A 14,135-nucleotide genomic window follows, 5' to 3' on the forward strand; every position below is an offset into this window, starting at 1 on the left:
TGGTGTTTCGAAAGTTTAATGAAACCTCCTAGGCTCTGAGCAAAATTCATTTTAAGTTAACCTTAATAGTAAGTTTAATTAACTTCCAGCAGAATCAAATTACCTCTTTTCCTCTGTCCTCGTTTGTCCCCTCTCGAGGATGAGTTTTCTTTCTTTCTTTTTTTTTAATGTTTACTTATTTATTTTGAGAGAGAGAGAGAGTGAGCATGAGCAGGGAAGGGGGAAGGGGAGAGGGGGAGAGGGGGAGAGATGGAGGGAGGGAGAGAGGGAGAGAGAGAGAGAGAGAGAGAGAGAAAGAGAATCCCAAGCAGGCTCCACACTGTCAGCACAGAGCCCAACACAGGGCTCGAATTCACGAACCGTGAGATCATGACTGAGCTGAAATCAAAAGTCGGACGCTTAACCTACTGAGCCCCCCAGGCGCCCCTCTAGGATGAGTTTTCTAACAGCAACAATTTAACACGTACTAAAGGGCAAATTCTGATTTGAAAATCAAATGTGCCGACACACCAGGAGTAACACCTGAGTTAATCTAAAGGGAAGAGCAGGACAGTATAATGGTCACAGGATTTTAAGTTCGTGTACCCCAGTGTTTAAAACTGGGGGTCAGTGGGAAGCTACCAACTATTAAGCCGGGGGTGGGGTCGGGGGAGGACAGGAAAGGATGTGCTCAACACAAAACTGCCTGACTCCTGTGAGGGACCTGGCGGAGCAGAAAGGGACATGGGATTCTGAGTCACAGAGACCTGCATGCAAACCCTGGTCCCGGACTCCCACCTGCCTTTTCCAAGCGCAGTTTCCTGGTTTCCTAAAGCGGGGCAGCAGCCGCCCCGGCGGCTGTGGTGACAACAAAATAAGGTCCAGTGCACAGGGTTCCAAACCCAGCGCCTGCACCCGCCGGCACCCAGTAAACAGAAGCTGGGACTGGTATTCCCCAGGTGCTCTGCCCATCGACCGCCTGGTGACCGCCTGGGAAGGGGATTATGTCACAGTTCTCACTCTCAGTGCAGCTCAGGGGGACCTGCGACTTGCGAAATAAAGCACACAGCTCATGGTGAGACCGCTAAGGTCCAAGTGGGAAGAAGGGCTACAAAGCCATGGTTCCTCCGGGGAGTGGGGGGGACCTCCTTCGTCTCTGCCTCCTGGTGAGAGATCCAAACCACGGGCAGGAGGGCCCATAGAGATGGCTCCTGAACTTGGGGGTGGGGGACAGGTTTTGAAGGCAGAGAGACAGGGAGCCTGAGGGAGACTCTACCACTCTGTACCACGTGAAATTAGGCCAGTTAACGTCTCCAAAGCTCTCCCTCCAAACGGGAGACCAAAATGGCGCCTTCCTTACAGGATGTTCGCGAAGATTAAATGACATACTGCACAAAAGGCGACTCGTGGAGTGGAGCGCGTGTGAAGGTTAGCTTCACCTCCGTCCCTGCTTCCTTTTTTCTCCTCAGCACTTACTAACACGCTGGCAACGTGCTAGTTTAGCTTACTTCCTGCCTCGTCTGCCCCAACAGAGCGTCGGCCGTGAGGGCAGGGATGGGTCTCGTTCGCTGCTGTATTCCCAGCTCCTCGCACAGGGGTTGGTGCATAGTAGGTGCCCAATAAATATCTGTTGAATGAATGGCTCGTAAGCAGACAGGTTAGGACAGAGGGGTACTGAGACTGTATCTAACAGTGCCTGTGTTGCCAAACTGCAGGGGGAAATGGCAGGAAAAATCTCTCTGTCCTTAGTATCCTGCGTGTCACCGAGGCACACTTTGAGTTCCTCCATGTGAAAAAGAACGCAGGAAAGCCAATTTATGAGACTTCGATGGCCCATCCGGCACGTGCCAGGCGCCGTGAGGGTCGAACCCAGGAAGGAAGGCCTTGTCGTGTTGTTCAAGGCCCTGGGCTCAGGCGGGCCTCGCGCTTGGTTAGCTCTGCTCCCACCATCTTGAAATTCTTAACCGTTTTTTAACAAAGGCCTCCACAATTTTCATTCTGTACTGGGATCCACAAATTACGCAGCCGGCTCTGCCAGTGGGGGAACATTTATGTACTTAAGTAAATACACGACCAAGCAAGTCTCAAGTCCCAAGTCCCGAGGAAGTAGAAAGGAGAGAAAAACGCAAGTGGGGAGGAAAAGGAAGGGCCATGAATCTCTTCCTACAGAAGCTGGCCCCCGAAGGAGAGACAGGCAGGGGGCATTTGCACAGTGTCTACGATGGTGAAGAGATTCGTGGAGTTATGACATTTAATTCTGACGACAATCCTACAAGCTGCGGACGATCTGGCCCGCTGCCTAGTGAGGTGACAGATGACAGAGGTGGGAACCAAACGCAGGCCTGTCCCCTACAGCCGAAGCTCATGGACAGAGATGCAAGGGTCAGTGCAGTGGTGTTTCAGAGGACGATCATCAAAGTGGAAGTGAATCCAAGAGGTGCCAAGCCCGAAAGCGTGAACAAGCGTGTGGGTGCTGACAGGAAAGGACGTGGCACTCACTGGCGTGGCAGTCGAAGCCTGCGGGCTCACTGGTGCTCCTGGCCCCTTCCCTCGAGGACCGAGCGTCCCTCAGTCGGCATCACCTTGACATAATGCACCCACAGGCCGAGACCAGTGGGCAGAATTCTGAGATGGCTCAAGATCCCAGGCCCTGATGCAGGTGCCCCGGGTGAGCCCCCCTCCTGAGCGTGGCACGACCAGGTAACAGGAGGAGACAGCTGCTCCCGAAATTAGGTTACAATCTACGGCCAAGGTGACAGGGTGGCCACTCCTCTGACTGCATTCCTTTCCGAGATTCCACAGCGGCCAATTCTCTTCGTCGGCCTCGAAGAAGCGAGCCACGGTGACCTCCCATAGCTGCAAGAGCAGGAATCCTGCCAAGGACCACATAAGCTTGGACGAGGACTCATACCTCTGAGGAGACCCCTGGCCCTGGCCGACGCCCTGACTACCGCACGTGAGACGCCACGCAGAGGACCCAGCTGAGGCACGTCCAGGCTCCTGACCCTGGTAACTGCGAGATGAGAACTGGGAATTGTTTTGGACTGCCAGGTGTGGGGCAGCTTGTTACACGGCAACTGTGAACTGATACAGCAACCTGCTACAGAGCCAGGGTGCAGGGGATACTTGACCCCTCTTGGCAGGATTTAACTGGACGGACTATCAACAATAAAGTCCAGGCCAAGAAACGGTGGAGAAAGACAGAGACGAACCCCAAAGGGTGAACACGCATAAAAGACAGGGTGCTGAACGGAGCCGGGGAAGCACGGTCTGCAGAGCGAGGCCACGGCCACCCCCGGATGCTGTGGGCAGGGGGAGGGAAGGTACAACCCTACTCCGGATGGTTATAAGGAGAGTGGGGTCCTCTGGGGAGCTCCGGGTCAAGATCCAACGGGGAAGAAAGCACGCAGGGAAAAGCAGGGGTGCGGGGAGTCTGCAGTTTGCCACGGACACCAGGTAAGACAGAGAAAACGAAGTCCCACTGCCTTGGCCCGAACGTCTGCTTGGGCAGGCAAGAAAACAAAACGAAAAGGACTCCAATGAACACTTTCATACGCTTGGCTTAGAAACGCTGCATGGAAACAACAACAACAAAAAAACATTCACTCCCGATCCACCCTCTGGAAACAACACAACCATATTCTCTCCCTGGGGCCCTGCCTGGCACACAAGCGCTTACGGCTCATGCCAGACTGAGGCAGCTCCCAGGACGGCGAGGGAGCCAGGAGCCGCCGCCAGCAAAGCCATCTGCTCACCAATTCCCACAGTCTGAGCGGCACGGCTTCCAGAAGGGTACTGCTGGAGGCCGGCGGCAGCCTGCGCACGCAGAGGGCAGGGGAAAGGACGCAGGGAACTGGGTCTGGGTTGCTCTGCACCAGTCAGCTTCGTTCTGGGCCCGGGGTGAGCCGCTCCTGAGATGTTTCCCGGGAGGCCTTCAGAGAAACTGTCTGAATCACGACACGGATTCTGCAGCAGGTGCCTTCCTATTTGCATCTCACAGGGACTCAGCCGGGTCACAGGGCATCCACGGCGGCGGCCCTCTGAGGGGCCCCGCGCGAACACAGTGGACACCACACCCGCAGGAAGTCAAGCCCTCTAAGTCTGGGCCGTGAACTAACACTGACATGAACAACAGCTCACGAGGACCAAACGTAGTGATGGTTCTTCACGCCCGTCACGAGCCGGGCTCTGCCTGAGAAGCCCCGCACCAGCTACTCCACAACCCTGGAAGGTCGCGGCTGTATGTGTTTTACGGATGGAACAAGAGAGACCCACAAAGGTGTCGTAAAGGTGCGGAGGTAAAGGAGCCTGGCTACCAGGGCAGGAGCCAGGGTCTGAACCTCCGTCTGCCTGACTCCAGACCCCACGCTGTCCCCTCTGCGCCTCGCTCCTGCTCATACAGGTGAGCGATCTACCGCAGGGTCAAAACAGAGCGCACATATTTAAACTGTTGAAATGTCACGCACAGGCTGAGAACTAAGGCCCTGTCCCCAAGGCAAGGGCCACCTACGGCGGGGGACGAGACAAAAGCACGCGCACCTGGGATGCAGGGCGGGTGTGGTACCTGCCGGAGTGGGGCAAGCCACACACATCGGGGGTGGGAGCACGGAGCCCGCCGTGAGGACTGTGGCCAACTGGAACCGGCTTCAGGAAGGAGCATGGCCAGGGAGCGGGACAGAGACGCAGCACGTGCAAGCAGGGGGTGGGAGCAGGGGCAGCAGTGGAGGGTGAGGGTGGAAGGCAGCAAAGGTGGGACCAGAGCAAGGAGCCCAGGCCAGGGGCGCTTCGAGATAGTGTCCATCTGACGGCGGGGACGAAAGCCCGAGGGAGGAGGGATGGAGGGGACGACGGTCTGACACAGAGCAGGGGAGGTGTCAGGACCTGAATGATGGTGCCACCAGGGGAAACTGGGGAAGAGGACCAGCTGAGACACAGAAGACCCACCGATGCCATTCAGCCATTTCCTGGTCACGGGTGAGCCGAAGAGAAGTCCATGGATGACCCAAAAGATTAAAACTTTTATACACTTTTTTTTTTTTAGTTTATTTATTCACTTTTGAGAGAGAGAGAGAGACAGCAGGGGAGGGGCAGAGAGAGAGAGGGAGACACAGAATCCGAAGCAAGTTCCAGGCTCCGCACTGTCAGTGCAGAGCCCGACACGGGGCTCGAACTCACGAACCGTGAGATCATGACCTGAGCTGAAGTCAGACGCTCAGGCAACTGAGCAACCCAGGCGCCCCAAAGATGAGAACTTTCGATTAAAGGTAGACAGAGGGGAGGGGAGAGAGGAATATCCCGCTGTCCCCAGTTTTTCTGCCTGCCGGCAACCCTTCAAAACCAACCTGAAGCACAGAGAAATCCCCTCCCGGCCCAGATGAGCAAACACAACTGACTATTCCATTAATTCTTCTAGAAGCCTGAGGAGCAAAGGCTTGAAAATGCAAACGAACACATGGATGTCAATGGGTTTCCGTCAAAGCTTAAAGCAGGCCACCACAGCTTCTCCTGTCTGCTACAAGGGTTAGAAAGCAGGATGGAGGGGCGCCTGGGTGGCTCAGGTTAAGCGTCTGACTTTGGCTCAGGTCATGATCTCAAAGTTCGTGGGTTTGAGCCCCATATCGGGCTCTATGCTGACAGCTCAGAGCCTGGAGCCTGTGTCTCCTTCTCTCTCTGCCCCTCTCCCGCTTGTACTCTCCCCCAACCTGCCTCTCAAAAATAAATAAACATTTAGGGGCGCCTGGGTGGCTCAGTCGATTGAGCATCCGGCTTCGGCTCAGGTCATGATCTCATGGTTCGGGAATTCGAGTCCCACGATGGGCTCTGTGCTGACAGCTCAGAGCCTGGAGCCCGCTTCAGATTCTGTGTCTCCCTCTCTCTCTGCTCCTCCCCCACTCATGCTCTGTCTTTCTCTGTCTCTCAAAGATGAATAAATGTTAAAAAAAAAAATTAAAAAAGAAAGCAGGATGGAGGGGCGCCTAGGCGGCTCAGTTGGTTTAAGCGTCCGACTCTTGATCTCGGCTCAGGTCACGATCTCACGGTTGGTGGGATCGAGCCCCGCGTCAGGCTCTGTGCTGAGAGCGCAGAGCCTGCTTGGCATTCTCTATCCCCCTCTCTCTGTGCCTCGTCCCCACTCACACTCTTTCTCTTGAAATAAATAAATAGTGAAAAAAAAAAAGCCAACAGGATGGAGTCGTAGGCCTGAAAATGGGGAGTGAGGCCAAGGTGGGGGAAGAGCGACTGAGAAGGGAACCGGGAGGACAAGCTCAGAGCCCAGGTCCCCGGCTCCAGGCGAGGGTCCCCCAGGGCTCACAAGGGTGGGCGGCGGAGCCGGCTGGTAACAGCGGTGAGGGATTCCCGCGGGCAGCAGACATCCAGGAGGCACCGCCCCAAGTTAGCGGGGCTCCCCGGTCCCGGCCCTGGCGATGCCTCCAACCGGCTGGTGGCAGGCAGGCTCCCTCACCTGGACATCTGACTCCTGGACAGCTGACTCCAGCAAACCACGACACCGGTCTCCGGAAAGGCGGCGTCCTATGGTCAACCCAGGTGTTGGGAGGCCACAGAGGCCTCGCCTCAAATACAGTACCTGCCTTGTGCAACCCTGGGCCTCAGGCTCCTCCCCTGTAAACTGGGAAAACCCTCCCAGGGCCGGTGAGAGGATTAAGCATGGCAATGTGCAGAGCGCACTTCCCTTCCCTTCTCGAGGTCCGCTCCAGCTCCAAACCGTGCACAGAAAGGGGCCTTTTACTGGCCCCCAGGGCGCACGCATCTTCAGATCACCGCTATTTGTGAGTTCTTATGAAGTGAAAGAATTCACGACACTATGCCGTCTGCTAATTAAGGGCGATTTGGAAAAAAAACCCAAAACGAAACAGTAGTTCTTCGTCCCCAAAGACAATCTAAGTGAGAGAGCTAAATACTCTGTCCAGGGCAAGAGCCCCGAAAGAAACGGGAGGGCTCAGGGGTGGAAGACGTTCCGGCTCCAGGTAAGTGCTGCAGGGAGGCTGGGGCAGGAGAGGTGCCCGCACAGGCTTCCGGGCTGCTGGTCTGGCCCCTCGGCCGGCACTTCCTCCCCCAGACAGCCTCCCAAGAGCCGCTTGCACTTCTTCCCCTCTTCGCCTCCCGAAGAGAGCCGAGCACGAGTCTGATCCACAACACGGCCCGTTACTGCCCCCAGTTGGGAGTCTGGCTGATTCCAGCCTTGGAGCCCTGACCTCGACCCTGCGCAACCGAACGCCCCGAGTGACAGAGTAAATCTGTCATCGTCCCCCAGGGGAACGTTAAAGTGAGGGCCCAGACACTGAAATAAGACATCTCTGGGTTTTGTAGGCTAATCTTTGGAAATAACGCACGCCACAATAAAAGCGTTTTCTTGCCTTTCGCTCAAAGACACAGAGCCTTCAGAGACAGGTTAAAAGCAGGTTTTCACCACTTCTGCATGTGAGCTTAACCAGAATATCCTGCTCTCCGTAATGAATGGTGGACCCCAGTTTCTGAACACACACTCCCTTTTCCAATTAGTTTTCCTCCTCCTAAGATGAAGCAGACATTTTTTTTTTTTTTAAAGGCTAATAGCCTTGGAACTCTATTTACTTTTTTAGACTCTGAGAGTCAGAGTTTAAGACTGGCACCTTAGCCTAGAATGCATGATATGATAAGAACACATTACAGAAGGGAGTGCTACATCTTCCGTAAACAGAACACCCAAAAGGCGGCCTTGCTTTTTGGCAAAGAAAAATAAAAATGCTTTTGGGGTCTACCAGGGGATACAGCAGCTGGGGACCACAGCTAGAGGAAGTCTTTAAAAAGAGTGTACTGAAAGATTTCTCACAAGCACAAAAAAACCCACCTTGAATTAAACTCAGGGGGTAGGATGCCCGTTTCAAATCAGCAACGTGCTTACCCCAGAAGAACACCTTATCAAAAGCAGGATGGAAAAGTGAGAACATTACCATGACTAGTTTTTTTAAAGGCAGAGGTAAAATCTAGAAGGAAGTTATCTAGAGACGTGCATAACGGTAAAGCAGGAGGGGTAGTGGGATTCTGGCCACGATTTTCCTTCTTTTCTAAACGACGACGTTATTAAAGCTGTTTAGAGTTAAACATCTATACAAAAGTTCAAGCGCTACCTTTGCAACGTGCTTTGGGCATCATTTTTAAAGCTCTACTGAAAAAAGCTGGTGTGTTCTATTTCAAGGGTTCTCTCTTTTGGCAAGGGACGAGAGTATTCAGCCTGCTTGGAAGAAAGACTTAGGAATGAAAATTAAGTCCGCTTACCTGAGGTTTACCTTTCGATCTTCATCGCTGCCAGCCTCCAGCTACAGAGAAAGAAAGAGAACGTCACATCACAGACACCACTGGGCAATGAGCCGCGGACACGAGTCTCACATTTTCTGCTCTGATGTCTGAAAAAGATACAGGTGTCCAGGACACCTGGCTCTTTCTACACGGTCGAACCCTTTCCTTGGCAACCCCGCTCCGCCGTCCCTCTGAGTAACTTCCATGGAGGAATCTTCAGGCTTCCCAATGGTTACCCACATTCCTAACACCCGTCGTGCATTGATTCCTGTTGATTGGACTATTCCTACCTGGCGTCGTTCAACACACTCTTCTCAACTTCCCAAGCTTGTTTTGGATCTCACCCTGTTTTTTGAGGGGAGGGGGGGGGCTATGTTTTAAGAGCATCTATTTCCTCCTTCAACCCAGGCCATAGCTGAGTGATCAACACCATTTTAAGCCCCAACACATGGGTTAAAAAAAAAAAAAAAAAGAAAGGAAAAACCATTCCAGGCAAGTCTTTCATGACGGAAGGTGGCCAGGAGCAGCCTGTCTGTCTGTGGGTCTCAAAAGCTCTTGGTGGTTCTCAAAAAGGCTTCAATGTTGAATATAAAACTTTCTAGGCTATCGGTTTATTTATATAAACAAGAGAAATGGACATTTGATATTTCCTAAAAGTTTAAAGGCCAGGGGGGTTAGAATCTGAAAGCAATTAGGACTTACGCCCCGATTGACATTTTCCCCTTTCTTGCCTTCAAGGAGAAAACTGAAATAAGAAAACGAGCGCCCCCGCCCCACCCTCCAACAACTCTGCACCCCCGGAACCCGCTGACTAGGAACGAGAAACCTGGCAAGCAGTGATGCCCCGGGAGAGATGCAAGGCTGAACGAGGACAGAGACCAGGCAGAAGACAGCAGTGATGGGAAAAGAGTACGGAGCTCACGAGAGGAAGGGGGCCTGAGTGGCAAGGGACACAGAGCAGAGGTGGTGGTTCCAACAAAGGAGGAGAAAGACACCAGAGAGTCCCGGAGTCCCTAAACTGTATTAAGATCCTGTATGTCCGAAGCGGACACTCGTGGCCAGTTCTCACGCTCCCTACGCCACAGACAAGTGGAAAACTCGGGCAAGCCTTCACTGACCACAGGGCCAGGAGCTTCCGCCCCAGAGCCAAGCGTAAACAACTCACACGCCACCACCACAAACTTAGAAGAGGATGTTGGGTCTAACCCGGTGGTCCTCAACCGGGGACAATTTTTCTCAATTGTCCGGGCAATATCTGGACACCGGGCAACATCTGGAGCCTTTTTTGAGAGGATGCTGCTGGCATCTAGTGGGCGGAGGACCGGGTGACGCGAAACATGCCACGATGCACAAGACATCGAATTTTCTGGCCCCAACGTCAGCAGTGCCAAGGTTGAGAAACCCTGATCCGACGTCCCCACCCCCCCCAAAGAAAAAGAGACTGGAGATCTGCCCATAAATATTAGTCACCTTGAACGCTTGTCAAAAATAACAATGTTACAACCCATTCTTGAAAGTTATTGATTTATCCGCTGTTGTGCCTTTGCTTGTTCTCACAGAGGAACGAGATAAGACTGACAGTAAAAATGACATAAATGAGATAACTGAAGATGGGGGGAGGGGGGGGAATTAAGAGAGGAGAACTGCTTTGCTGGTCAGGCTGAGTTCCCCGTTCCCACGCCGAATGGGCTGAGTCAGGAAACGGCTGCTTGGGGAGTCTCTGACTCAGAGGAGGAGTTGCATTTTGAGCAGTAAGGAAGTGATTTAGGGGTACAGACCTCAAAGCCACTTCATTCTCGGTTGTTCTCTGGGATTCCCAGGAGTGAAATGAAGGCGAGGTAAGGTCAGTTATTCCAGAGAAGAAAGCTGTAGGATGTGCCCAGAATACACGTTAAGAGGGAAGCCAGCCCTTTTGCAGGAGCTGAGGCCGAAGGAACGTCAGAGCAGGGGCCCAGCCGGCCTGGACCCGCGTCTCCTGACTCCACGCACACGTGCCTACTCTCTCCGTATCGTCTCTTGCTTCTTTGCGCCTCACTCCATCTGGAAGAAAGCCTCGCCTTCCAGGGAACATCCCAACCTCGGCTAGTTCACTGGGCAATTAAAGCTGCTGCTCTACTAACGGTAAATAAAAGGCGGTTGAGTTTCAGTCTCACGTTTACCGGGTCATTGGCGCTTGGTAAAAATAACGCTCTGTAGAACAGTTTTAAATGTGTCTCGTGGAGAGGACCCCAATGTCCCACAACACGTGATTCACCCATGCAGTGGAATATTATTTGGCAATAAAAAGGAGTGTAGTATCGACCCATGCCGCAACATGGTTGAACCTTGCGGACGTTACGCTAAGTGACAAGAGTCCAGACACAAAAGGTCACCTTATTGTAGGATTCTACTCATACAAAATGTCCAGAACGGGTGAATCTATGGGGACAACACAAATAATCAGTGGAAACCTAGAATCTGGGGAGATCAGGGTAAGGGCGGGGAGAGGGGGCCACAGGTGATGGCTACAGGGGGGAGGGTTCTTTTTGGGAGTGATGAAAATTTCTGGCACTTACACAGTGGTGATGGTCGTGCAACCCTGTCAATATACTAAAAGGCGCTAAAATGGTCTGAAATTGTACAGTCTGAAATGGTGAATGGATGATATGTGAATTGTATCTCAGCTAAAAGATAATAACATAAAATTTAAAAACCGTGTCTCAGGGGCACCTGGGTGGCTCAGTCAGTTAAGTGTCCGACTCTCGACTGAGGCTCACGTCATGATCTCAAGATTCACGAGTCTCAGCCCCGTGCTGGGCTCTGTGCTAACAGCGCGGAGCCTGCTTGGGATTCTCCTTCTCCCTCTCTCTCTCAAAATAAGTAAGTAAACTTAAAAAAATTTTTTTTAAAAACAAACAAAAAACCGTGTCTCAGACAGGAAGAGGTCAGGAATCGAAACCAAGACTGAGGCTGAGAGGCCTTCTGCGTAATCCCTTACTGAAGCGGAACCCTTCCCTCACCTCATAGTTTTGAGAACATGAGATTAAGTGCTTCGAAGTACTCTGGGAACTGCAAGACGGCATGAATCGGAATGATGGAGGAGAACAGATGTCTGTGTGGGGAGGAGAGAAGTTACTGCTGCCTGAATTCTCAGTGGCAGGCAATTGGCCACCCGTGTTCTTTTCCCTGCGATCGACTTGCAGAATCCTGTCTGCAGACAAGAGAATTCATTAACGGCCTCTCCTGGAGAAGAGGGGGCTATGCATAGGGGTTCGGTCTTGCCCCCTCTCTGAAAATGTTCCCACTGTTCCTGGGGTAACAGGCTGAAGAGCTACCCCCAAACTGGTTCCTCTTCTCTCCTGGTCTCTCGCAAACACACACAAACCTTTCCGTGTTATCAATTTCCTCTACAGAGAAGGGGCTGGAATCGCTCAGCTGCTGGGGAGTCCACTTCCTGGGCCTGCAGGGCTCCTCCAGACTTCTCTCCCTTCTCTAAACAGTCCCCAAACTCCTCCTCCAGCTCCTCTATCTTTAGGCCAACACTCGGCCTGTGCCACGGATAGGAGTGTAGACCAGAGGCTACAGTTCTCCGAGAGAAAGTGGGACAGTAGGGGACAAGAGGGTCAGCCCTGCAGCTGCCGGAGGCCCCAGGCTCAGAGGACCCATTCCCCAATCTACTCCAGGACAAGAAGGAGCCGGCCAACCCAGGCCTGGTGGCACAGGGACACACAGAACCCCGCAGGGTGCCTCGGTGCACTCTCAGCCCCCAGAATGCACCGTGCAACTACAGGAACCCCGGAATCGGCCCCAGCCACACAGCCAGATACACACAAACATGCAGTCCCGAAGGACATTTCAAAAAGGAAAAAAATCCAGACTCAGCCACACACAAAGACAAGACACCCAGTCACACAAGCGCCCTGAGCTCACTCAGTCACTGACACACAGTGACACGGGCCCCAGAGAGACAGACCTCCAGGGGCGTGCAGTCGGGAAACAATCTCAAACATTCCCAGGGGCACCTCCCCCCACCCTCCCCGGGGGGCCTCTGTCACAGCATCAGGCGGGTGCAGTTTCCCAGCAGACCGGCCACCGTCACACAGTCTCCCATACACAGCCAGGATCGCAGGGTAGGGGCCTAGAACAGCCACAGGGCCACGAATCTCAGAACCAGCATCTCCCAAAGTCGCCAACTAGGAGTCCCAGTGGCACACCCAGTCTGCCACACTGTCACCCCCAGACGGGGATCAGTCACACACACACACAGTCTCACGCAGGGCCACCCCCAGACAGAGGTCACACCCGCACCTACAGTCTCCCTGAAAGTCACCCCCAAACAGAGGTCACGGCTCCACACACAGACGGGGTGACACTCTCGGTCTCCCGCACAGTAACCCGAGGCCGGCTGCCCAGACACGGTCGCACCGCGGGGTCTCCGCAGGGCCCGGGCGCCCTCCGCCCCGCACTCGCGGCCCAGGCCTGGAGCAGCGGCTGCTCGGCCGGGCCGGGGCCGCGGGCCCGGGGCTCACCTCGCTGTTGCTGGCCGAGGAGGAGGCGGCGCTGGGCGTGGGCGAGCGCTGCAGGGTCACCAGGGCCATGGCTGCGGCGCGGCGCACGGGCGCCGCCGAGGCCTCCGGCTAGAGCCGCCGCTGCCGCCGCCGCCGCCCGGGCCGGGCCCGGGGCGCTAGAGCAGCCGCGCGCGGGCGGCCGGGCCGAGCCGGGCCGGGCCGCCCCTCCCCCTCGGCGTCCACCGCCCCCGCCACCCGCCTCCCGCCTCCCGCGCCGGCGCGCGCCGGGCCCGGAGCGCCGCGGCGGGGAGGGGGGGAAGGCGGGGCGCGGGGCGGCGCGCGTGCGCGTGCGCGGCACGGGAGCCCGGAGCGGCCGCTGGAGGCCCCGGCAGCCTCCCCCGCGCGCCCGGCCCTCGGGTCTGGGGACCAGGGCCGCGCGCTTCCGCGGGCACGTCCGCCCCAGGGGGCTCGCCCGCTGAGCAGGCGGGAAAGCGAGGCCCGGCGACTGCGCAGGAGGGGAAGCGCAGGGACCGGGAGATAAAAACCCTCGGCAGTCTGCAGAAATTCATTCGTTCCTTCATTCATTCGTCTGTGCAATATTGGGCACCTGCTAAGTGTCAGGCATGGAATATTCAACAGTGCGCAAGTCAGATCGGGCCTGTCCTCAGGTCTTTTACAGGAGTGAATCAAATGACTAGGCACATTTATAAATTATTTTGCTAATGTTTTTATATGAATTCTTTCTGTGTCCATAAACCCAGCCAACTCCTTGGGAAGTCAGGGAAGGCTTCTCTGAGAAAGGGACATTTGCTCTGAGGCCTGACAGGAGAGCAGGATTAACGGGGGAAGGGCGGGGGAGACAGCCTGGAGGTTGGGGGGTTGGTGGCAGCATGCACAAAGGCCTGGAAACGGGAAGGTTATTTGTCCGTCAGAGGCCAGGGCCTACGGAGGGAAGCAAGAAGAGTGGCACATAGGGATGGGCTCCAGAAAGCTCTTGGCTGCTGGGTAGGGAATGGATTGTGTGGCGGAAGGTTTGAGGGAGACCAGGGAAGGGGCTGCTGCTGTCCTCCTGGGAAGATGTGACCAGTATGGAGATGTAGGAGAGGTGGAGTACCGTAGCAATCAGTACTGGCTTGACTCTCTTCATTTCCAAAAAGCCCTTCTTCACTTCTGTCTCTGGCGTGCACACTGCACAAGCACCCCCACATGGCCTGGTCCAATCCTGCATTTCAGCAAAGGGCTCCGCCGCCCCCCCCCCCCCCGCCAGAAACCCACGAAGCCTCCTGGATCCCTCCCCCAAATCCAGGGGCTGGGACCTCCTGCATATTCCTGGGATCTGACTCTTTAGCACCATTCACTTTATTTATTAATTTT

At 54.7% G+C, this 14,135-nt stretch overlaps 1 protein-coding gene across 4 annotated transcripts in view; it reads right to left on the minus strand.

The window, feature by feature from the left end:
- Positions 1-12,881, minus strand: part of SSH1 (slingshot protein phosphatase 1) — a 69,543-nt gene extending 56,662 nt beyond the window's left edge. For 2 of the 4 annotated variants that reach the window (XM_047088189.1, XM_047088187.1), the window contains exons 1-2: positions 12,783-12,881; positions 8,254-8,294 (exon numbers count right to left, since the gene is read on the minus strand). In XM_047088189.1, coding sequence (XP_046944145.1) covers positions 8,254-8,294; positions 12,783-12,851 — 110 coding nt within the window. In that variant the 5' untranslated portion in view covers positions 12,852-12,881. Of the gene's footprint in view, positions 1-8,253; positions 9,017-11,273; positions 12,642-12,782 lie in introns of those variants that run through there. The other 2 variants (XM_047088190.1, XM_047088191.1) reach the window with 2 other exon arrangements.
- Positions 12,882-14,135: the final 1,254 nt, after the last annotated feature.

The sequence above is a fragment of the Lynx rufus genome, unplaced genomic scaffold (assembly GCF_022079265.1).
Source record: "Lynx rufus isolate CCGP_SWC_20201006 ecotype Redwood Valley unplaced genomic scaffold, mLynRuf1.p SCAF_24, whole genome shotgun sequence".
NCBI lineage: Eukaryota > Metazoa > Chordata > Mammalia > Carnivora > Felidae > Lynx > Lynx rufus.